Source organism: Anneissia japonica, unplaced genomic scaffold, assembly GCF_011630105.1.
Source record: "Anneissia japonica isolate Jap-2015-1 unplaced genomic scaffold, ASM1163010v1 scaffold560_len657749_cov147, whole genome shotgun sequence".
Lineage (NCBI taxonomy): Eukaryota > Metazoa > Echinodermata > Crinoidea > Comatulida > Comatulidae > Anneissia > Anneissia japonica.
In genome coordinates this window covers 514874-540721 of record NW_022754288.1, presented here as the reverse complement: position 1 = coordinate 540721, position 25848 = coordinate 514874, and the positions used below count along the sequence as shown (strand labels likewise).

General features: G+C 35.2%; 2 protein-coding genes and 1 long non-coding RNA gene across 3 annotated transcripts; all 3 read right to left on the bottom strand.

Moving 5' to 3' along the window:
* Positions 1–326: 326 nt before the first annotated feature.
* LOC117123164 lies at positions 327–2389 on the bottom strand. Its single transcript, XM_033269015.1, has 4 exons — positions 2284–2389; positions 1963–2029; positions 792–882; positions 327–642 (listed from the first exon to the last, which is right to left on the bottom strand). The coding sequence occupies exons 3-4, from the start codon at positions 860–862 to the stop codon at positions 327–329; spliced, it is 387 nt and encodes a 128-aa protein (XP_033124906.1). The 5' UTR covers positions 863–882; positions 1963–2029; positions 2284–2389.
* A 39-nt stretch (positions 2390–2428) lies between these two features.
* On the bottom strand, positions 2429–4610 carry LOC117123167. Its single transcript, XR_004447813.1, has 3 exons — positions 4514–4610; positions 3799–3878; positions 2429–3477 (listed from the first exon to the last, which is right to left on the bottom strand). It is a non-coding gene; the product is annotated as an uncharacterized LOC117123167 (long non-coding RNA).
* A 17-nt stretch (positions 4611–4627) lies between these two features.
* On the bottom strand, positions 4628–25848 carry LOC117123163 (tyrosine-protein kinase receptor Tie-2-like). Its single transcript, XM_033269014.1, has 10 exons — positions 25668–25848; positions 24581–24886; positions 23606–23866; positions 22053–22187; positions 10503–10655; positions 9269–9400; positions 8315–8467; positions 7202–7330; positions 4985–5248; positions 4628–4692 (listed from the first exon to the last, which is right to left on the bottom strand). The coding sequence occupies exons 1-10, from the start codon at positions 25846–25848 to the stop codon at positions 4628–4630; spliced, it is 1779 nt and encodes a 592-aa protein (XP_033124905.1).

Here is a 25848-nt window from a genome sequence, read left to right as displayed (position 1 = left end):
ATAACATAATACTGATACTGTCACGCTATTACAATCATCAAAGATAAAGTCAGTCTGAGTGTAAGTACTATCTCGCACAGAAGCCCCGGGCTTCTTTTGAAGGACCCTTTGGCTTCTTTTCAAGATTGGCTTCTATTCGAAATTTCTTTTGCAAACTAAGGAGGGGGCTTATTTTTGAGAGGGGATTTTCTAGAGATTAAGCCAATTCAGGTTCTATTCGAGGTTCACAGTACTTTCACTGCAAAAGGTAGATTCAGATACTTATAAACACATATTGGATATAGAAGAGTAACTAATTTTTGCTGGTATATTGAGGAATAACAATACTAACTAAAGTCAGATTTATGTCCCATACATTTCAAGGGAATTTCATAAGGCTCATTTTTGTTTTCGGTAACTTCAATGTTTTCTTCTGCAGGAGTAGTTACCTCAAGTCCGCTGTTGTGTGGCATTGCATAATCATACGTGTCTTGTGTTTTTGTTTTGATGACTTCATAATGATCTTCCTGTTGTATCAAATCATCTTTTACGAGCTTGTTATAGGTATTAAGTTCAGTTGTTTCTTCAACTACTCGAGTATTTTTTGTCAGTTTGTCATCTTGGACACATTTATGTGCATTGTTCCCATTTGGGTGGTTGTATCTGGAATAGTTTATCAGATGTTTGGTAAAGGACAATGCAGACATATCATGTTAAAATGATAGATATACTAGGCCTAAATATTACCATTTACTCCGACTATTAAACACCTGATACTGTTAATGAAATGATTTATGTATGGAAAAACAAACCTGTAGTACAGGCCAAACGAGAAAATAAGAAAGATGATGATGATGGAAAGAACAACCACCAGTGCAATCATGAATCCGGGGATTGATGATCCTGTAGAACATAACAGACTATTAATAATAATGTTAAAATATTATAATAATACTTTGTATTTTGAGTAGTAGTATTTGTCCCCCTGTCTCTTGTTCTCGTCCTGCCACCTGCCTGTGTTCTGTACTTATTTCCCTTGCTTGTCCAATTTTAAAGGCAAGACCTAGGGTTTCTGTTCTGTTCCTTTCTTTGCCATTTTGTTTCGTTTTATTTATTTTATTTTTGAGACTATTTTTATACGGATGAAATTTTAATGTATTGGCAAATAAAGTGATTTTACTACAATAATAAATAACAACAACAATACTAATAATAATAATATAATAATAATAATAATAATAGATAATAATAATATTAATAGTAATAATTATACTAATAATAATAATAAAAACAATATGAGGAAAAAGGTAATAACAATAGTATTAACAACAACAACAATAATAATAATAATAATAACAATGATGATGACGACGACGATAATAATGTTAATCAACAATAATATGTGACTATTTTATCAGGAAATAATGGCTACTACAGATTCTATTTCCAACAGGATTCTCAAAACCTGACAAGAATTGTTTAATATTTATATAATAGGTATATAAAACACTGTTGTTGGTTTCAACCAGTTTTGTCTGTGAGAGTTTAAGCAATTCTTTAAAAAAGGCTCCCAGCGGGAGCGTGTATATACTTTACATGTTTTTGCTACTGTAGTGACTTTTTAGTGAACTTTCTAGGACAGGTCTTATGTAGCGTTATGTGTTGTTGTTGTCAATTTAATTGATAACTTAATGTAGGACAGATCTTATCTAGTATGCTATCATATTTCGTAGGCTTGCTTTTCATCTTTATCTTTAGCTCATGACTCATTCCATCATTCCTCCACACCGGATTTACTCTCATACCTCTACCGAATTTACTCTCATACCTCTACCGAATTTACTCTTACAAAGTTAACTGCCAGACAACAGCATTGTGTCTACTGCACCCTGGTTAAGTTAGATAAATAGATTACGGATAGAGGGATGATCTGCCACATTCTAAGCTCGATAGCCGAAATAAAACAAAACTGTAAAAAACTACCTGTACTCCGCCCAGCGGTGAAAAAGGGGCTCCAGTTTCCCACACCAGCCCCATTGACTACTCTAGCCTGTAAGTATAAAATTATGGTTTCTCTTTTTATTTGTTATGTAATATGGTTTCCCTATTTATTCACCACTTACCAACCAACTGAAAGAAAACTTTAAATGTGTAATGCCTATGCAATTTTATTAAAATTTGTCAAGATTAATTTTAAGGGTAATTTATCAGTCATAGCGACAACTAAAATTGCTATGACTTGACAGGCCTAAATAAAAATAACGTTTTATTTAGGCCTAAATATCGTATAGATGAATTACTTACAATAACTTCATAATTTGCATCTTCTACCACACTTGCTATTCTGTAGCCGTGGATCCCTTGGTCCGCAGTAATCGTTTTATTCTTCCATTCTTCGCTATTTCTGGATCTGTATCTCACATCAAAACCAATTATATTTCCGTATAGATTTCTGCTGAATGACTCAGATGGGTACACATAAACGGTGAGGAATGAATCATCCTGTGTTGCTGAGACTCCTGGAACTGGAGGTACTGGAAAATTAAACAGTGAAAATTATTGAAGTGATGAAATGTCGTTTGAAGGTTTGCATGACATAAAATGTCATTATGAAACGTATATTGTACATTGATAAAATCATAATACTTTGCGGAACCATAGAGATACTTATCTCTATCGTAATTAATTTTCACATGTTGTAATAATATGAAGGTTATCTCGCATTTTGTATTAAACCTGGTTGCACTCTGTAACTACGAAGCTGAAAAAAATGACATATGGAAACTTACGTAGTATTTTCGTAATAAGATATTATTGGCATTTGTCACTGTACATTTCCTGCATGTCTTATTTTTACTATAGTATTGCCATCGCCAATTTGATTCATATGCCTGTATTCAACATATAGTACAAGTGATTCCATTATACACGTTCTATTTTTACATACACCTGGTTCTAAAATCTATAAAGTCCAAATTTTATCTATTTGATTTGTATGTTAATCTATTTGTTTTCACTTAGTTATAATTTTAAGTCAATAAAACTTTATATGAGCCTTGTAATAGTGACTTCTGAAAAAACAATGGTTGTTCCCAAATATTAACATTAGTAATTAGTTTTGTCTAAGCTTATTGTTAAGCTCTGGTCACACTATTACGTTTTATGTGACAAAAATCTGTGATTCTTCCTTAAATTTGCATGAAAGTGCCATACCACAACATTTATAAAGGTATAATAAAATTGATAGTGTGGACAGAGGTTAGAAAGAGCACTAACTCTCTTCAGGTGAAAAAACACTTGTACCACTCTTGCCATTCCAGGGAAGTCTTTGTTACTTGCTGTTACAGAGATGCTGTATTCTGTGTATGTTTGAAGTTCCATTATTGTATAAAAATCATTAATGGTTGTTTTCTCAGTGATCATAGACACGTCTGTATTAACAGGTCTATAGGATATCGTATAACTGTCTACACCAGTTGAACACTTGGACTCGGTAACCTGGAGAAAAAAAACCCATGCAATTACTTTCCAAATTAAAATTTCGTTTTCAAATACAAGTAGTTTATAATTTTAAAAAAATGTATGTTGCAATTTCTAGGCCTAAAAAAGGACATTTATCAGAAATTTTTCATCAAAATCTATAAAAATATAAATAAAAAAAATAATTAAAAAAGAAGCAGGATACTATCGCACCCAAATTAATGTCATTGCAGCCATAAAGAGAGGACCGAAGCTTACTGAATACAAACAAAAACGGGACTTAGAGAATATATTTTTCTCTCAAACTTTACGATCTACAGGAAGAAATAAACCATTTACCGTTAATCGTTGCAAATAAATGTTGATCCTTTTAGCAAATTTGTTACTCGAATTTGCGTTGACTACTGGTGCTGATGGTTCTGAAATGAATATTAAAGAAAATATTCTACTAATAACATTAAAATTTTTGCATTAACAATCTTAATAATATTGGCAATTTTATTGTCATCTTCAGCTTTGCCATCATCATCATTATCTATTATGATAATCTATTATCATTATTATAAATCACTCATCACTAAGCCTATCATAAATCATCATCAACCAATCATAAATCATTATCTTCATAAATCATCATTATTATCATAAAAAATCAACGCCTCAAACAACATAAATCATCAATCATCTTAAATTATCATAACCATCAGTAATCATAAATCATTATCATCATCACTATAAATCATCAAGTAAATAATCATATTTATAAATTAAGATGATGATTTATGAAGATAATGATTTAGGGTGATTATTTACTTCATGATTTATAGTGGTAATGATGATAATGACTATAAATCCTGAAGTAAATAATTACTCTAAATCATTATCTTCACAAATCATCATCATAATTTATTACCATCATCATCACCATCACGATCACCTTCATCATCACAATCACCATCATAATTGTATTATCACAAAAACTGACCTGTCAACAATACAATAATTGATACCCAGGTTTGCATTTTTTCCAATTAAATTATTAAAATGTGCTTACCTCCACAAACTGTTGATACAGTTAGCTCATTACTTCCCCTTGGACCTTCACCCCCAGCACCTTCCCTCACCGCTGCAATAGCAAAGTCATATTCTTCTTCCCACCGTAAACCAGTCACTGTGGCTGTAAGACTGTTGTCTTGAGGTAAGTGGCTCCAAAGCGCAGATGATGAAGATCGTCTGTAATATACAACATATTCAATAACGGGACCATCACCATCATCTCCACTACTGGTACTCCAGTTCCTCCATCTCAATTCCACTAATGATCCAGTAACCGTCAGTGAGCTTGGCTGTCCAGTGTACGTTGGTAATACTAGTTGAAAAAACGTAAAATATATTTAAATTCATTAATTCATTTAAATCATATCAAACCACTGATCTTTAACATAAATAATACAAAAAAAAAAAAAAAAAAAAAAAAAAAAAAAAAAAAAAAAAAAAAAAAAAAAAAAAAAAAAAAAAAACTTACCAAAGATATTAAGTGAATGCTCTGCATATGCTGTATAAGAATCCGTAGCAAGTCTGCAGACATATGGAACTGCAACATTTGCTTCACTTGTAAATGTAACTCTGGTAACTCCATTTGATTCTGTGCGTCCAGTTTCTGTAGCAAGTTGGTTATTATTTACTTGAAGAAACTGAATTGTAACGTTAGTCACATCACCTTCAATGTCACATTGGAATGTGGACATCTGACCTGGATTAACCCTTGTGTTAGAAGATGCAGTGATTCCTATAGTAGCAAGGAGCAGGAACACAATATAGAAATACATAATTTATGATGAAAATATATTGTCTATTGTAAGACTGTTAATTCTTATAATAATTATTATTATTTAAATGTTTTTGAGGCTTAAACGCCTCAATCAAAATACGATACGCTATTGAAATGTGCATTTCAATCCTTTAGTTGAAACACAAGAAGAGTGGGGGATAAAATTGAACCGCAGTGGTTTGTAACTGTTTAGCCAACTTTTCTAAGTCTCTTTCACACACAGATAAAGCTTCAAGTCTATTTCTTCTTATTTTTAGGGGCTCCTTTTGGTGGTGAATTGGGCAAAACATGACCATGGGGCAATTCCCTACTCTTTTCCAAAGATTTTTACTGCGTTCTTTAAAGTGCACATGGACCTTATTGCACAGGAGACGAAAGGCTTAAACGTCTCATCCGAAAGACGATACGCTATTGAAATTGAGTTGAAACACAAGAAGTGTACGGGATAAAAATGAACCACAGTGGTTTGTAATTGTTTGACCAAGTTTTGCTAAGCCTCTTTCTCAAACACAATGCTAAATCTTCACGTCTTTTTCTTAAAATAAATACTTTAATTAGTGTTATATATTTGGCTATTAACTTATTGAAGCATTCAACTGAATATAACAAAACGAAATATATTAAAACATTTAATACATTTAATTACCTAACTTTATGGATGACATACATTAACATACACATATGAAATAAAGAAATTCAACATGTAATTACATGTGCACATGCAGAGCCTTTGCAGAACACCGGCAGTTGCTAACAAATACAAATATTCTCGTTAAAACAAGAAAAAGATCCAAGCTAACATATGGATGCTATGTATGGCGCCCGACGAAAGGTGAACTTAGCAAGAATCTACATATACATATGTTCTAAGATCAATCATACCTAAGTTCAAACGAAAACCGCTGATAATGAAGACGAAATCTGGGCATCATAATTAACTAACCATCAATTACATACACTAAGCAACACGCAGACTATCGAACAGTTCTACAGATCCCAAGAAATTAAATATGTTTTTATTTTTTATACAAATTAAAACAAAAAAGTTAGATAAACACCTTTCATTATAGATAATGCCATCAACTCAGCAGTATCCAGATCACATTCATCAGAGAGTCATTTAAACTTTAAACAGAATTACTATAGTTATCAATCTACTCTATCAACTGTCTGAGGATCAATAGATAAGGATTTGATAAGGGAACATCGAAAAGTAAACGAAAAGAAAAAATGGGGTCATCTAAGAAAGGAGAAGGAAAGAAAAGAAAGGGAAAACACGAGTAAAGAAAAGGAAAGAAAATGGAATAAAAAGATAAGAAAATATAAGAAAAATGGGGAAAAAAGACAATGTAATGTAAGAAAGAAAAAGGAAAGAATCAACAAGGAAGTGTAAAAAAGGAAACTGAAAGAAAACATATGGAAATATAAGAAAGGGAATGGAAAATTAAGGACTAATAAAGGAAAGAAAATGAACAGGAAGATGAACATTAGAAAGGAAAGAAAAGGACGATTTATCGTGTCGCCGCAACCTCTGATTCTCAGGGTTCCCAGAGACGATCATAAAGCGAATGGAAATGCAATATTGAATTAAAAACTGATAAATGTTGATACTACAAGTGAACAATAATAATTCAACAATGCATATACCCTAAAGTGTATGTAGAATAGAAAAGTAACCTTTTATATTTACTTTTACTTATCTCTCCATATTAACATCCTAAATAATATTATTTAACATAATTAGTCCTACTTTCTGCTAAAGTGTTAGCGTAATCAATATATGTCAATGACCACCGAATATTCTGTTAGCAGAAATTAATAGAAATAATAAATGAAGCATATAATAACATCACTGTTGAAGACAAAATGAATATTGCTTGAAAAAAAAATGTTGATGTGGAATTTCTTTACCTGTAGTGCAGGAGTTTAACAACCAATTATTTAGGCAACCGCCATTACATCCAGTTTCTTGATGACATGAGGCGGAATCACAATTACAATTAAAAGCACAATAGTAACCATAGCTTCCGGATTGGCAGGCTATAACAAATTCACAAAATAAAAATGATAAAACATTCTGTACATATTAAGAAGTAGTACCTTTTACTTGAAATAACTTGTCTCATGCAGTAATTTACTTTAATGTATTCATTAGTTGAATCAGCAGTGAGCGGTCGTGAGCGATACTGGGACGGAGTGTCTTCGTGTCCAATTTGAAAAATATGTAAAAATACTGTAATTAGTTTATCCAGATAGATATTTACGGAAACAATAGACAACTCCTGTGAACATTGGAGAAGTGAAAAGTAACAGGGTTTTATGGCTGATTGAAGTACACTTTGTAAACTAGTTAAAGGCATTAAAGAGCGAAATAATTATTATCATCTAATATAAATAGGGCTTATGTAACATTAACATGTGAATATAGTTTCAACAAAGCTAAATAGTATTTGCAAAGGTAGGATTAATAAATTTTCTTTTAAATTTACAAATATTGGCTTTTCGGAGAATTAAATAATGCAATGGTTCCACCAATTTTCTCGCAACTTCCCACCTGTTATTTCTATGTAATATATATTGTATAGATCTAAACAATATCCAGAGTCAAAAGAATTAGAGAGAGGTGTGTGACAACAAGACAAACCATAAAGAAGCATGGCGCATTTAGGTGGGTGTACTAACTGAATGAACATTGCAGTTTAATAGGTGTGACTTGGAGATGTGGAATTTTATAAGATGGTCGTGCGTAATATTGCACGACCATGTCTAACTTCTTGTAAAATGTTGGATATGGACACAGGTTTGGGAGAGTTAGCAATGAGGGGCGGATCTAGGGAGTCCAAAAGTGGGGCCGATTGAGACAACACTGCCTTATTTAACATTTGAGGCGTTCTGGGCTATCAATGTTTTCTTTTTCTTTTTTTTTTCACCTTTTTTACGGGAATACTTATTTGGTGTCATTGCTTAATGCAGAAACAGTGTTTTAAACTATTTCTTATAAGTTACACTTTTCTCTGTACTTGCCTTCACAAAATAAATTGTCATATGTATGGTATCCTATTGCACACAGTCCATTACTACATACACCAGTATTCTTATCACATTGAAAATTATCATGGCAATGGCAAATTGATGTACAAGATGTGCTGAAATAGCCAACGGGACAAGTGCTTGGAACTGCAAAAAGGAAAAAAAAAGAGTTGAGAGAAAAAAAAACACAACATGAACACTAATAAAATACAATACAATACAAGGCCTGTAATAAAAAATTAAAAAGACAATTGCATACATAATACAAACCTTCCTTGCTGTAGAGAAAAGACTGAGTTCTGCTGCGTTTTGTTTTTTTTTCTGTTTTTATTTTTTTTTTGTATATATAATATGGCAACTTAAAATAATTTTATATATATATATGATATGGTAGCAGAAATATTATTGTTAGGCCCGCATTCAATTTGGCTTTGGTTTTGTGACAATGTTTATAATATTTTTACAAAAAGTGAAATGACTATAAGCCAACTGTATCATTCTTTGGCAATTGGCAGTGACGTTAAAAATAATATGCACAATTGTATTAATAATATACATGCATTAGCAATTATATTAACATTTATTATGGAGCGATTGTTTTGTTTTTAAATACTTACTGTAGTTTTATGACAGTCTAGACTCTAATATTAACGCAGTGGCTATGCTTACGCCGATCTATTGAGCATGCGCAGGGCTGGCGTGAGCATTATTTTAGAGACTATGCTTACGCCGATGCTGCTTACTTCGACCTATATTGTAATATTTATTTATCTATTATTTATACTAAGAAACCTGTTAAGTGTTAAGCTACTGTTCTCCCATAGAGAGGACAACTATGCTTTGTATTTTGCCATAATGAGGTTTATGTTTTTTTTAATATCCATGTTTTTAACAATTCTATTATATACTTCCAATTGAAAAACTATTTGGCACTAAATTAAACTCTACCTTGACAGTTACTTCCAGACCATCCAGTTGCACAAGTACCTGACGCACACTCTCCAGTATACTGGTTACAAGATCCTGACGTACAGTGGCATTCCTGACTACAGCCCGCACCAAACTTTCCAGAGTCACAATCTGATGTTCGAAGGTAAATATTATAAGACCTCGGTTGAATGACTTAGTAAATGGTTGCACACCTTGTGCATTTTTATATTAAAAAGCAACCTATATTATATATAATTTATAATAATACAATATATATTTTAATATATATATGTAATGGTAAGATTATAATATAACCCATAACTTGCAACGTCATTGTGCTGAATTGCCATCGTACAGCTCTGCTAATAGTAGCGTGAAGTTCACATCATACCACAATGACAGTGTCTGAAATTACCCATAGCTTGGGGAAACCCCCTACATTTTCGTACAATACATTGTGTTCTTTAAAGTGCACACGAGGCAAATGTATAGGCCTACACTGGACCCGTTTTAAAGTCCTTATCCGAGAAGACTTGGTTCTACCAATCCAACCTTAGGGAAGAAGCGTCACAAGCCAGTGATACTCGGCCAAAACATAATCTAAAAAAAATATCTGTACTTAATCATATAGCTGCACTTCAGTCGCCACTGGTTCCGAGAAACCTAATTCGAATTTTCTTCGTATATATTTATATTAAAAAATTTAAATTTGCACATTCACATTTACATTAACGGTATATAACCACAGGTAACCTATATTTATTAATATATCATATGGACCAAGATAACAACTACATTAGAAAAATATAAAAATCATGATTTCATTTATTGAGCACCATTAACATAGCGCTTTAACAATGACAAGCAAAATTACAAAAGCACAATACAAATTCCATATAAATCACAAAGAAAAGTTCTTGAAAATAAAATATATTTTAATATACAGTATTATAATATGCACATTTATATAATGTGCTTTCCTCTTTTGGTCAAAAAATACGCAATTAATCAGCACAGAAAGATTATTTCCAAGAAAATGTATTTTAACCATTTACCCATTTAGAATTCTGGGTGAAGATAGACAATGTCTTCAGCAATTAAAGAAGCAGTGTCACCACATGAGACTCGGACTCATATCTCTATTGAAGGCGCTGAACCACATAGGGTGGCGCCATGACCATATGCCCCTGATAACTACTGTACATCCAGTACAAGAAACGTATATTTACCTTGGAATGATTTTAGTACTCACCTGTTAAACAATCAAGACCAGTAAAACCTGTTATACAGTTGCATCCATATGGATTAGGCAGGCAATAATGATTGCCTCTGCATCGATCTTCGTAACCATAACTACGTGTACATCTATATTCACAATTAAGTCCGAATTGATTACCACCACAAGCTATATTGAAAATAATAACTTAACGTATAATAACTTATAAGCAAATATGCCTATACTATATTTATTTTTATTCATCTATTATTACTTCATAAAATTCAACAAAAAAGAGATTATAATGCAAGGTCTAGAAATAAACTGATTTAATGTAGATATGAAATCAAGAATTATAAAAAAAATGCTTTGTCATCGATCAAACAATTAAACAATGAAATTTGTTTTGTCAGTTTCTTTTTTTTCTCTTTTGTGGGAGTCAACCCACATTTATTTCAAGCACATAATATTTCTTTAATTTTCCATTTCACAATAAAGATCATACAACAGTATATTAATAATAGCATTTAAATTAGGCACCTATAAACATTTAATATTGCAAAGTACAAACATTGCAGTTATCAATGTAAACAATGGGATAAAATTGGAAATGGCTTATACGATATTTTCGTTCTCTCCTTTATTTTGCCAGTTTCTAAAAACACTAACAGCGACATTATTATACAATATTGTTATAGAGCAGGGGTAGGCATAAAAATCGGTCGGAGGGCCAAAGTGATTTTTTGATTTAACACTGAGGGCCGCACCCAAACTTTGATGTTTCCAATGTGCTTAAAAAAAAAAAAAAAAAAAAAAAAAAAACCTCAAAGAACAGCTTTTTCACCAATTCATTCTCAGTTTTAATGTTACTTTTTACATATGATCGGTGTCAACAACATTGTGTTTTCTAGCCAATGTTGCTAGGGTTTCTAATTCATTTCGCGGGCCGCAAAATAATCTCTGGCAGGCTGCATTCGGGCCGCGGACCGCACTTTGCCCACCTGTGTTATAGAGTGTGATCGATACATATTGACAGATGTCATAATGTATTTTAGACATTTTTCATTGTCTAGGCCGAATTTGATTTTCTCGCCTTGATCGGACGTACACTTAGTATTATAGAGTGCACCTGATCGAATATCCCATATTGGAAGTACATCGAGGGAGGATCACCTTAACTGGGTGGCGTTAACAATTGGCATCTACTCAGGAACGAAACTCAATAGAGTATGATGTGCGGCAAAATTATTAATAAACTGTTGTGTTTTGTTTAAAAACATGAACTCAAATGATGACACTTAAGAGAGAGTATTGATAGCTTCGAGGCTGAAAATATAAAATTGGTCAAAGAAGTGCTGAGTGAATTCATCATTGATAAAAATCATAATGTGCATAATATGACATGAAACCATGATGTGTGACAACTTGACTTTATGTTAAGTGCCAATCCACGTCATATTCTTTGATTTCCAGGGTTGCGCTACAAGTTTAGCGCTCTTGGACACATTCATTCAGCGCTACGAGTCCAGCGCTTTAGTTTTAAAATAATATTTCAAGTGTTGCCCTACAAATTCAGATTCCTTTAGTACACTGACAAGGTGCTACATGTAACGGAGCTTGAGTGTTAAATTATGCTTGGATTTTAACCCAGTGTTATGAGATATAACGATGGATAGATATTGGATGTGTTGCTACGAGTTAAAGCTCCGAGGTTTCGCGCACGTATATAACAGCTGTTAAAGGTACACACAACATTGCCTAACCTTACTATTTCTTTAAGGTACACCATGCCAAAAGCAAGAAAGACCAGAGCAACATCGCCATCGACGGTCACCCGTCCACCACCAACCACGTCTGCCCAACCACCAGCCATCACTGAAATTGACTACGACAAACTGGCCGACGTCATTATACAAAAACAGCAGTCAGCTACCAATATGCCGGGTGCCAGCTTAGTCAATCCGTTGGCATCACGCATGTGTTGCCCTGGACCCGTTAGTCCCCACAGCGCTCGGTCAAGGTACTACAGTGGACGGCATGCTGTCCAACGTAGTTAACACAAACCCGAACAACCCAAACCTTTCCCCACAGATCGAATTAACCGACGGTATTCCGTTGGCAAAAATGGTGCCACCAAAAGTTAAAAACAAAATTTGGCAAAGCGAGTATGTGGATTTCAAAACACTCTACCATCATTTAAAGAGGATCCCTGGGTCGCGAATTTTAGGTCAGGCAATATTAACATTCAACAGAGCATCTCCCACAAACAGTCGCTAACACAAACCCAAACAACCCAACAATTCTTTAGTGGGTGGTGGTGGTTCTCTGTTGTACTTATCGAGAAAACCCCAGAACAAGCACCACATCTGCTCAAATACCATAGTTACATACTCGACTTGAACCTCCATGCCCAAGAAGGCGCGTGGCGGACGTATGACGAGTCCTTAGAGTTTTACGTCAGTCCATGGTGCTACCGTGGAATAAATGGGTTAATGATCTGAAATGGAAAGCTACCACATACAAATTAACACAAAAGACAAACAATTTTCGTTTTCGTCGCCTCCTCTTCTGCTTCGATTTCAACAACGGCCTCCTATGTACATCATTCCCATGCCCCTACAGTCACGTTTGTCAACTCCGCCGGGCTCCCCACCTAAAGCTACGATGCTTCAAACGACCCCGTAGAACGGTTCCCACCGAAGGAAATAGTCAAAACAAATCCAAATCCAACGAATACTTGGAGGGATACAATCCACAAAGGCGAAAAAGGTTTTCGACTTGGAAATTCACCCTCGGCTGCACATTACACCCATTTCCAGCAGTGTCTCAGAACCATAAAAGTACCCGAGAATACCCCGGGGTAATTCACAAGTATATTGCAAAGGGCCTAGAAAGGGACCGCATTACTGGTCCATTTCCTATACCTCCATTCGACAGATTTGTTGTGACTCCTCTAGGGGTCATTCCCAAGTCTTCCCCAGGTGAATTTAGAGTAATTCATGATCTGTCCTTCCCAAAGGGTACGAGGGGATACCAAGCGAACTTTCACAGGTTTCGTACGATTCAATTGATACCATTACTTTGCTAGTCCAAAAATGCGGTTCAGGTAGCCTTATGGTTAAAACTGACATTCAAGACGCTTTTCGCATCATCCCTATTAATCCACAAGACTATCGTCTCTTAGGATTTTAATGGGACAGCTTATTTTTATTACGACTGTTGTTTGCCGATGGGAGCTAGCAGCTCTTGTCAAATTTTTAAAAGTTTAGTGCTATACTTCAGTGGATTATGGGAAATAAATTTGGGTTTGGTCAATGTCTCACTTACTAGACGATTTCTTTTTCATCGGCCCTAAAAACTCCTCTACTTGCGCTGATATGCTAACACGATTTATGTTTTTATGCAAAGAGATCAACGTTCCCATTAAATTAGAGAAAACGGTTTCACTGGGAACTAAAATTACAATATACGGAATCGAAATTGACTTAGTGTCCATGCAATGTCGTTTGCCCTTTGAGAAATTACAAAAAAATAGAAACAAACTGACATGGGCGAAAAATAGCCGTACCATGACACTCAGAGAACTACATTCTTTAATAGGCCTCTTCAATTTTGCCTGTGCGGTGGTACTCCCCGGTCGCGCCTTCCTCCGACGGCTTATTATGCCCAATTTGACATTGATATGTGGTTCACATTTATTACATCTTTTAATGGGATCTCAATCTTCCTCAACAACAAATGGCTGATGTCCGACCAGATTGGGTTGTTTACTGATGCTTTACTGGTGCAGCAGTCCTCGGTAAAGAATGATTTGCATTTGAATGGCCATTTCAGCTCAGTCACCACCAAATCGCAGTTAAAGAACTTTTTCCGATCGTTTTGATACTCGAAATTTGGTGTTCATACGCTCACTGGCTCCTGTGATACGAGACTCCCGATCACGAAAGAGATATTATACAACTTACTAAACGCGGTGGTGGCGCACATTGAACAAAACCGAGATAACAATATCATAGTGGGTCCGGGGACATGCCCCCGCGATATTTCTGTGTTCTAGACGCCCAAAAATAACCTCTAATGCTTTTTGGGCGATCATTATTTTCTTTTTCTTTCTTTCTTTTCTTTTCATTTTTTTTTTTGACTTTCCAAAAGGAGGGGCCGGGGCCGGCCCGCCCCCTCTAAATCCGCCCCTGACCTGGACAGCAGAAATTGGGCGCCCCTAAGCGGAAAATTCGCACAATGGGAAGATGGAACTCCCAAGCCTTCCGCAATTACATCCGCATGTCGCATATCGGTTCTGAGATTTCAGCAATTGGCTGGGGCAATAAAATGCCGTGTAGTTCGCAAACACGCCTGTCAGCAGAGGCCTGGGGAAACATTACACTTATAAACGTTTCATCTACAAATCGTCGGGTGTCTATAAAACGAAGACCGCCGAAGACCCAAAAACGAAGACCCCTATTTTTTCTATTTTATTTTGATGATAATGAACCTGGCTGTCACAAAATCAAAATTACGAAATTTTTTGGGCGTCTGTTTGTGAAATATGTAAGGGTCCTCGTTTTATAGACACCCATATGGAAGACCGAAGACCTGAAAAACGAAGACCTTCAATTATTTCGCAATTATCTTATTGTAAGTATTTCAAAACCATCATAAAATAGTTGCCAAGTACGTATTTCATTATTTCATTGGAATAAAATCAGGAATATCAAGAAATACTTAAGGGTCTTCGTTTTATAGACACCCTATATGGGTGTCTATAAAACTAAGACCAAAGACCCAAAAACGAAGACCCCTATTTTTTCTCTTTTGTTTTGATGATAATACACCTGGCTGTCACAAAATCACAATTACGAGGTTATTTGAACTTTAGTTTGTGAAATTATCAAAGGTCTTCGTTTTATAGACACCCATATATGGGTGTCTACAAAACGAAGACCGAAAAACGAAGACCCACATTTCTTTTCTCTCAATCGTGATGAAAATAATGTTTTTAAATCACTTCGTGCTATGTATATATACTATTCGTCTTTTTAGCACATTATTTCCTGAATCGGAGTCAATTTAATTATTTACTTTTTATTCCAGTTCCAAAGCGGCAGCCATAATGTTGTTCCATGGCTGGCGGCAGAGCGCGTCTTGGCGCTGCTGCCCTCCAACGTAAGTAAGGCCTGGCCTAGCGGTACGCGTATTTTGGGGGCCTACAAAGGCCTTGAATATTTCATTCACAAACATTCACAAATTATTCAAAAAGGATGGATAAATTTGTACATAAAAGTACAGAATAAAATTGGAATACCAAGAGCATTGTCATTAAAAAGTACAGTACACTGTAATACCGTACTAAAATAAGTTAAAATGTTGCCATGACTAAAAAACGCATTCATTCATTCATTCTATTTATCCTTAACTCTATAATATGCAGAAGCATTCACCCGACAAAGAAAGATGAATATTATATATACATATCAAATAATTCTTTGAAAAGAATTATTTTCATCAGATTGAAAGAAAAAAAAATGTGGGTCTCCGTTTTCGGGTCTTTGGTCTTCCTTTTGTAGACACACATATAGGTCTTTGTTTCGCTACCAAATGACCGATGCTGCACATATGCATCACTATGCAACATTCCTACTGTTTATTTTAACATGAAACAAGTTTGTGAATGAAACGTTCAAGGCCTTTGTAGGCCCCCAAAATACGCGTACCGCTAGGCCAGCCTCAGGCCCGTATCCAGCTTTTTGAATGAGGGTGGGGGGTGCGTTTTGCGAGCGCAGCGAGAAAGCAGGCTGGGGGCCCGGGGCCGCCGAGGGCCCCCCGGAAAAATTTGCTTTTTTACGTCCTAGTATAGACCAATTTGAAGGCATTTTATCATGTTAATCTCTATATGTCCGTGAACACAGCGATAGGGCCTATCAAAAAATTACCAGTGGAGGACATGGAGAAACAAGCAAATTGTTTCCCAAATCAAAAATACTAATGTATAAATTCGTAACCATTACGAATATAAATACAAAATCAATTCTGCTTTTAAATGAATAATAGCAAAGTTTGATATAAAGAGTGGATTAAAAGCGACTGTAAATGAGCTGATTCAAACAACTAGAAGCATTTGAAACAAATTAATCAACATTTTTATTCTTGGCATCGACAGAAAACATATACAGAGGTATAAGCATAATTATACTGTATGTATACGCTATCTATCCATTGAACCCGTGACGGGGTATACTGTATAAAAGGATCATCATGATACGAGTAACGTTGTACGTTTTAATAGCAACACCACTTAAATTTTTTTATAAGAGCACATTTTATAAGAAGAATTAAGCTGTCGAAATTGCGGAAAAATTAAGAACAAAATATTGACTTCATTGCTATACACTGACATACCAGCTGGTATTTAGGGGAAGGTACACCTAGAAGATAACGTGCATATAACGTGTGTATGTTTGTTGTGTTATGTTGCTGGCAGTACAAAAGATTGCACGTGTGGAGTCAGCGCTCTAGTATTCTTATTGTAACTCACTTGTACATTCATACAATCTTAATACTGTACTGCTATGTGATTCATTTTATAATGATTCTGGGAACAAGGTCACATTTTTTTTGGTTATAATTAGTGGACGTTTTTCGATTTGGGGGCACCCAACGCACCCCCCCCCCCGCCTGGATACGGGCCTGAACCTTAATTTCGTTGGAGGGCAGCAGCGCCAAGACGCGCTCTGCCGCCAGCCATGGAACAACATTATGGCTGCCGCTTTGGAACTGGAATAAAAAGTAAATAATTAAATTGACTCCAATTCAGGAAATAATATGCTAATAAGACGAATACTATATATACAGTGATTTAAAAACATTATTTTCAACACGATTGAGAGAAAAAAAATGTGGGTCTTCGTTTTTCGGTCTTCGTTTTGTAGACACCCATATATGGGTGTCTATAAAACAAAGACCTTTGATAATTTCACAAACTAAAGTTCAAATAACCTCGTAATTGTGATTTTGTGACAGCCAGGTGTATTATCATCAAAACAAAAGAGAAAAAATAGGGGTCTTCGTTTTTGGGTCTTCGGTCTTCGTTTTATAGGCACCCATATAGAGTGTCTATAAAACGAAGACCCTTAAGTATATTTCTTGATATTCCTAATTTTATTCCAATGAAATAATGAAATACGTACTTGGCAACTGTTTTATGATGATTTTGAAATACTTACAATAAGATAATTGCGAAATAATTGAAGGTCTTCGTTTTTCAGGTCTTCGGTCTTCGTTTTGTAGACACCCATATAGAGTGTGTATAAAACGAAGACCCTTGAATATTTCACAAACAGACGCCCAAAAAATTTCGTAATTTTGATTTTGTGACAGCCAGGTTCATTATCATCAAAATAAAATAGAAAAAATAGGGGTCTTCGGTCTTCGTTTTATAGACACCCCAAATCGTCCTTACCCTGTTGTTACACCATATACACAGGCATTTCAGCATGGCAGGGGCAACACGACATGCAATACTGTCCACAAATAATTACGGGTACTCTGTTGTACCTCGCCATCGCGGGCTGAGGCAGCTTTGCAACTAACCAATTCATTTCAGATTCAGTTTACTCCACTGAAAACGTGCCTATCAGCGGCTGGCTGCGGCTACGTAGTGAAAACTGTTTTCCTCGATATTGTACGTTTGGAAAGTCCATTAAGACTTAATAATGCCTGCCAGCAGTGGGCTGGGACAGTTTACAGAAAACACTATGTATATTAACTTTAATTTAATTTTGTATTTATTGCACTGCAACAAACATATTTACTAATCGGGTGTGGGAGTTTTCTTAACTGAAAGCCTGCCTGTCAGCGGCTGGCTAGGGCATCGCTGTTAACAATATTCTCTTCGATACGGTTCGCAGGATAACTCCACTAATTAGAAACAGGCTTGTCAGCAGATGGCTGGGGCAGTTTTCAGCAAACAAGGTCTTTAAATAATTATCTATTATTTTGGTATTTCCAGTACATTATTTTAATATAAATCATAGGTTTAGCCTAAGGCATGCTTTAAATTATTTTTCACATAAAAGTTCGGTATAGTACGCATCTGATAAGATGACCCTAGAAACCGACAAATAGTTAGAACGTTTCAAGTATGTACGGTAAACTTGAAAATGACGCATGCTGAGTAGCTAGATTTTATATGGTTACAGCAAGGACTTTTAACTGCTACGGCACCCTGCCGCTTGGCTTGTTGGCTATTTCATAAGAATTTTTACTATGGAAATTAATTTAAGGGACCGATCGTGTGCGACGGTCCCTTTGCCTTTTATCGCAATAAATCACGACCGAATAACACTATATAAGATTATGTGTTACTTTATTGTGTACAGTGTATTGAGGGTGGTGGTCAAGAGTGAGCGGGTCCACATATTTAATTCTTAGACCGGTAGACACAAATAAATTTTTCTGAGATCAGCGGAAAAACTCTTTGTGTCAATGGGCGTAGGTACACCCCAATGGGTGCCGCTCGGTCCGCGTAGTAATTTCAATCTTGCATTTTCTCGTGTGGATATACAACCGGACCCAAATTTTCTCGTTGTGGATTGAAATTGCCTCGCTCCGTGCACCGATAACTCCTTGGAAAGTCTTTTTCCCGCCTGACACCCCTTCCTCCTCAAATATACTAGAGCGGTACGGAACCCTGAAGCTTGGCTTGTATGCCACTTTTTTAAGATGTTTTACTATGCAAAATTTAAGGAACCGATCGTGTGCGACGGTCCCTTTGCTTTTGTCGTAATAAATCACTACCGAATCACACTATAACAGATTATGCGTTACTTTATTGTGTACAGTGTATTGAGGTCAAGAGTGGGTGGGTCCACATATTTAATTCATAAACCAGTAGACACAAATGATAAGGTAAATGTACCCAAGTCATACGCTGATGCTTCAAGACAACCTCTGAATGTTACTACCAATAATAGTTGTTGCTTCTAATGCACAAGTGAGTGGTCCTGCTAGTAACTCAACATCCAGTAATCGGTGGATAAAAATGCAGCAAAGATTAAGAAAAATAAATTATGGCAGAGCGACTGGTTGTAGCACGGAAATCAAAGGGAAACCACCTCCAGTGCACAAGGTGTTTGAGAACTTGATGCCGGACACCATTTCCCAGAGTGTTAAAGACTATGTTAAAAAGGGGTGATCTATAAATTAAATTTTCGTAGAGATTACCGTTCAAGACTTTTGTAATAAATGCTGAACAGCATCTAAAGAGTCAAATTGTGAAACTATCTCTACGGCCTGAAGGATATATGATCCGAAGATACTACGAATCCAAGACCTATACGGGAGGTATGGGCGGGAATAAGCCATTTTAATGATAATGAAAGTCGTGATGATTATAATGTTGATAATGATAGCGAGGATGATGGTGATGTTGATGATAATGATGGTGCTTGGTAAAGAGATTACAACTACTGTACATAATAATATTATTGGATACCTCCAAAATACAAGATGTTGAATTTGTTATTTTTAAATGTAAACAATTTAAATCACATCATAAGAAAGTCCATGATTCGTGCTGTAATTATGGCATTATGTTTACAGGAACATTGGTAACTTAATGAGGAATTAGTTATGCTCAAGAATGTACATGATGAATTATGATGCCATATCTGTATTTGGTATAAACTCTTCCAAATATATTATTAGGAACGTCCCTTTGGTGGAGTTTCTATTTTGTATAGTAAGAAGTTTGCTGCGCACACCAAACCCTATCCCCGAATTATCGGACTAGAAATAGCAGAGGGAGACAATAAAACCCTTCTATTATGTGTTTATTTTTCCTATGAGTGCGAAGATAATTTTTTTAATTCATGGAATACATTGGAAAAAAAATCAATTATATGTACAGTAATTCTGTACATTGTGACAAAATATCTGATGAGAACATTAATCTATATAGTGACATTTCTGATTGTTTGTTTAGTATTATACAACTTGGAAGTGACCATAGCTTGCAATAATGTGTGTTGCAATAATGACGGTCATATGAATGAAATTGATAAACTGTATGAAAATAATTATTGTTAACTGTCTAGTTATAGCCTCTGATATATGTTTTGGTACAATATTGAAAACAACGTCAAGTTATAATGTACATGGGTGATATTGTCTTTGAAGTTTTTGAGTCTTTGATTATAGACGTTGCTGGGGAGACTTTTATTTTTGTGTTAAACAACAGTGGTAGCCCGGTGTATGTTTGCTTCCTAGGCTCGAGCAAAGCTTTTGATAGAGTTTTTTTAAAGAACTTATTGACAGAGGTACAGATTATGCGGTCATTAATGTTCTTGTTAGTTGGTACAGCACTCAACAATTTCTTGTGTGTGTGTGTGTGTATGGGGGTGGGTGTGTGTGTGTGTGTAGGAAACATTGCACACCTGGATTCTCTGTGTCGAACGGAGTTCGCCAGGGAGGGGTGATGTCCCTATTGTTGAATAACATGTATAAGGACTCTCAAAGTGAAACGCTAGGAAATAGTAATGGTTGTGAAAGTAATGGTATTAGTTTTAATCAGCTTTGTCATGCGGGTGATATGTTTGTATTGCCTCCTTCTTTATTGGGTCTTCAGTGCATTATGGATATTTGTCATTCGCATGCTGATACTCATAATATTGTATATAATAACAAATCCAAGAGTATGTTTTTTTTACCCGCCTGTTAAGAAATTGGATTTAAATCTTGAAACTGTTTTCGGTGATAAATGTCTAACGTATAGACAAATTCACATGTCTTGGTCATACAATAACTTCTAGTCTAAACGAACACCTATTGCTCGTCAATATAGATCGTTATGTATTAAGGGAAACATCCTGAAGATTCGTTTTCGTAATTGTACAATTAATGTGAAATGTGCTTAATTGTTTAATGCCTATTGTATTAATTTTTACTGTGTCAATATATAGTGCAAATACAGTGCTACAACAATGCTTTGTGGTTACTGTTGAACAAACTCAGATCATTCAATGATAGTGAAATGTTTGTTTCCAACTCTCTTTCCAGTTTTGGTGAAATTTATTAGAAATCCGTCTATGGTTTCATTGAGAGGGTAATAAATTGTGAGAATACATTAGTGAAGTTCATAATATCTGAGATAATATGATCAAGTTCTCAAGGACAACCGTTTAAATGTAAAACGGATGTCCCTACTGCATACACAAACGCAAGTTTAAATTGTGCTTGAGAGGTGCTACAGTATATTTATGTTTATATATTTACTTTATATCTTTAGTATTGTACTCTATGAACTAGTTTTCGAAACAATGAAAATAATATTGTATTTTGAGGAGGTATTTAGAATTAAATTACAAGTTCAAGGTATATGGCATAAACAAATATTATGCAAAAGAAGATAAACAAGTATAAATTATAAAATATATATTAATATATATATATATATTATTATATAAATATATATATATTAGCCTATGTGAACAGAGAATATGAATACGAGTTAAAATCATTTTAGTAGGTCTAATAGTAGGTGTTGAATATAGTATTAATTATGAAATACCAAAACAACTTGTTTTGACTTACTATCTTCACAGCTTTCTCCTTTAAATCCTGGTGCACAAATACAGTTACCTTTCTTGTCCTCGCATACGCCACCATTATAACAATTATTACAAATACCTGTACATCCAGGTGCACCCCAGTGGCCAGTAGGACATTCTGAATGAAATAAAAGTACATTTGCGGTCAGTGAGCTTATGAAAGCTGAACTTCCGTCACTAACCCAAAATATTCTTCATTTTGGAGTGGTCTGCAGCACATGAGCTTAAACCATGTTATAGTGTGTAGGTTGTCTTCGGTGCGCGTGCCAAGGCCGAGCACCAGGTTGTGCTGTCACCAAGGGTTTGGTTCGAGGGGAACGCGAAATGGGATATGATTGCGAAACGAAAGCTCACTATTTTTTTTTAACGAGAACAGGAAATTTTCTTGGAGGACTGGTTGCCGAACGAGATAACGAAAGCTCTCTAATAACATTCTACTGTCACGGCTCGGGCCTGGTCACTTTGTTGGAGTCTAACTACTCGACCCTATAGAACAGTAATTTCCTCCCGAAACAGCTAGGAGTCTAGGCCTAGTCACCTAGAATCAAATCCAAGGCATGGTTTAGAAATACAAACAAAGTACTAGTAAGTACTCACGTATGTACGATTATTTGTTAATGTAGGCCTATTATGCCTACCATATTATTTATATTCTTTATATTTTAAAATATATGCCTACGAACGACTCTCGTGAAGATTTATAATACTGAATCATCTTACTGCGGCGACTGGTTAAGATTTCTGATACTGTACAGCGGATGAATATTCCTGATACAGTACCGTACGATAGATAGACCTTCATGTTATTTTCCCAATTTATGTTAACCCTATTGATTTCAAATTCAGCAGAAAAAAGTGTGTGATATCCCAAAAATATTAAGATAAAAATGTTTTATGAATGGTGTAAGAATAGCCACTGTGATTTTTATGTAACAATTACAAAAAAAAAAAAAAAAAAAAAAACACCCTGAAAATTATTTTAAGTCAGCAAACTAAGACTTTGTGAAATAAGGTTTTGGAAATTTCAAATTTAGGTCTTGAAAAGTTATAGAAGTTTGTTGTCACATAAGGTGTATGAATCCTGTTATAAGATACATACTGTAATGACCGTAAAAATTGTGAGGAAATAAAATAAACAATCAAAACATGTCCGGTTCTTGTCAAATGCTTCATAATTTACGATTGTGTCAGTTATATTACAAAAACAATGAGAACAACGAAAAAGTTGCATGTCTGTGCCACAAATGAATAAATGCCATATGTCCGAGGCAGATCTAGGAATTTTGGAAAAGGGGAGGGGCGTAGTTTATGAAAAATGGTTGCTGTATAAATATTATACAAAATCCTAATTTGAGAAGCCAAACAACATTACATCTTCTGGGATAGCTAGTTAATTAACCATTAATTGGATATTAGAGAGTAATTTTAAATTTTTTGTATTGTTTAAAAGTGTGCAAAATTATTATTTTATTGATCCATTTGGTATTCTCTAGAATGAAAAATATTTCATAGCGTACCTAAAAATCAATAACCAACCTTTCACAATCAGTTCAATAAATGAATGATTGTATTCATCCCTTTGTCCATCTATATAAAGTTCATACATGCCACCATCATCAACTTTTACACTAGTAAAATTTAAGCTTGAATGATCATAAAGTTTCTCATAGTTATCCAGCAGTTCACCATTCTTCCTCCAAATGTGGTTACTGGACGCTCTCACATCGAATGATACAGTAACAGATTCTCCAACAGAAGCAGTGATACTTGTTTTTTCGTTTGTTGGTGTAACATCAGCTAGAACAGAAAAGCGGCTTATAATTCATACATTGTTAATATTTTATCATTATGTTTTCATTGCCATTATTGTTTTTGTCATTTGCTGTTAAGCCTATTCAAAAGTAATACTATGAGCTATTATGTCTCAACGCGTAATTAATATTTTGTAATTAAGATAATTAATTTAAACAATATTTTAAGATTATTGTAAATAATATTTATAATTGTATCAGTCACACTCTAAATGAAGTTCAATAATAAATAAATTAGGTACATTTTAGATCTTTACTATCAATTGGTAAATACCGTGCTCTCAATCTAGCCACATAGGACCGCAATAAAATCAATTATCACTGCTTTGTTCACCGCTTTTTATATTTAACTTAATTTTATCTTCTAAACAAACTAGAACACTTATTCGCTTACAACACACTTTACTAGAACACTTAAAAGACCATCAGCTTAATTCAACGTTTCAAAAATTATTATTAGTTCTTCGCGCGTCTGTATCCTATGAGAATCAACATTAAATGGGTAGGTATGGTCACTCGAAGCTATGCCATGGTGACTTCATCGAGGGAATCTCTGTTCGCCTTTTGGGTGGTCTAAAGTCAGAGTAGTGGTAGATGATGCGGTCGACTGTTAGTCAGAATTTAGAAATCGTTTCCGACAAGTGTAACAATAGAAACTGCCTTAGATGCTTAGAATTAAGAGTAACAAAAGGATACTTACAATCTGAAGCGCCCTCTAGATTCACAACTGTAGTTTTTACAATGGTTGTCTCACCATTTAGTACACCTTTGCAGTAATATACTCCAAAGAAGTTTCCATCATAGGGTATATACATGTCCTTAGCATAAGGATAAGCACCCTTATCTTTTAGAGGTGGTTCAGCAAGCGAGTCAGTATTAGATATTTTAAATAACTTTCCCATGGATATTATTGTGCTACTATTTGTTGGGTAGCACTGGAGCTGGCCAATATTGTTAAAAGCCGACTGAACATTAAAAACGGTTAAGTATGGATTGGCAGCACAACCTGTAAGACAAGTTGAAAAAAAAAACAACACAAATAGTGAAACGAATTTAAAATCCTTTGTTGATATATGGTATTTTCCCGTCTGTGTATGAAGACTTATCTACAGGGGGTAATATGGAAATACTATTGTTATAATCGGGTCTATGCCCGTTGCCACCTGGCCCGTTGCCACCCAACCCGTTGCCACCCAACCCGTTGCCACCCAGCCACTTACCACCCGGCCATTTGCCACCCAGCCTTTTGCCACCCGGCTTTTTGTCATCTAGGCTGGTTGCCCCCCGGACTTTTGCCAACCGGCCCATTGCCACTCTAGGCCCGTTGCACCCGACCTTTTGCCACCCAGTTTTTTGCCACCTGCCTGTTGCCACCCTAGGCCCGTTGCCACCCATTATGATACAGTAAAGCATTTTATTCTCGAAAATTTCACTCTCGGACTGTCTTGTTGGAAAACACACACAAGCGATGGACTGTCTTGTTGTATTCCAGATATGCTGCCGAAGGAGTCGAGGTAGAATCACCTTAAACGTGAATTGTACAGCACGGAACATTGAACAGGTATTACTACAGGATTGTTGAAATAATTGACATTTACCTTTAATTTGTTATTTGCTCTTATTATATTTATGATATGAAGATGCATGAGATACCAATTGATTCCCTGAATGAGATAGTTTGCATGATATATACAGATTTCTATAACTTATTGTTATTAATTATGAATGAAACTATTTGCATGAGATACCGACTGATTCCATGATATTATATTATCTATGTTATATACCATGAATAAGCTGCTCGCTAAGTTTGTTCATGTGATCCCCTGGTACACACTCTGCTCCTCTCATCTCATCAATGAACTCCATTGGTTGCGAGTTAATAATAGAATTTTCAAAATCTTTCTCCAAACTATTTATGTGGTTTTCTTGTCCAACGTATCTCTTCAGGTACAACACGTTTCTCAT

Bases quoted from the DNA above. Each gene is read 5' to 3' on its own strand.
- LOC117123164 (XM_033269015.1), bottom strand. From the start codon at position 862: ATGATTGCACTGGTGGTTGTTCTTTCCATCATCATCATCTTTCTTATT. The intron at 643-791 runs GTTTGTTTTTCC...AAACTATTCCAG, and splicing joins TCGTTTGGCCTGTACTACAG to ATACAACCACCCAAATGGGA.
- LOC117123163 (XM_033269014.1), bottom strand. From the start codon at position 25,848: ATGAGAAACGTGTTGTACCTGAAGAGATACGTTGGACAAGAAAACCAC. The intron at 5,249-7,201 runs GTAAAGAAATTC...TTGCTACTATAG, and splicing joins GTTAAACTCCTGCACTACAG to GAATCACTGCATCTTCTAAC. The intron at 4,693-4,984 runs GTAAGTTTTTTT...TGTATATTACAG, and splicing joins GCATTCACTTAATATCTTTG to ACGATCTTCATCATCTGCGC.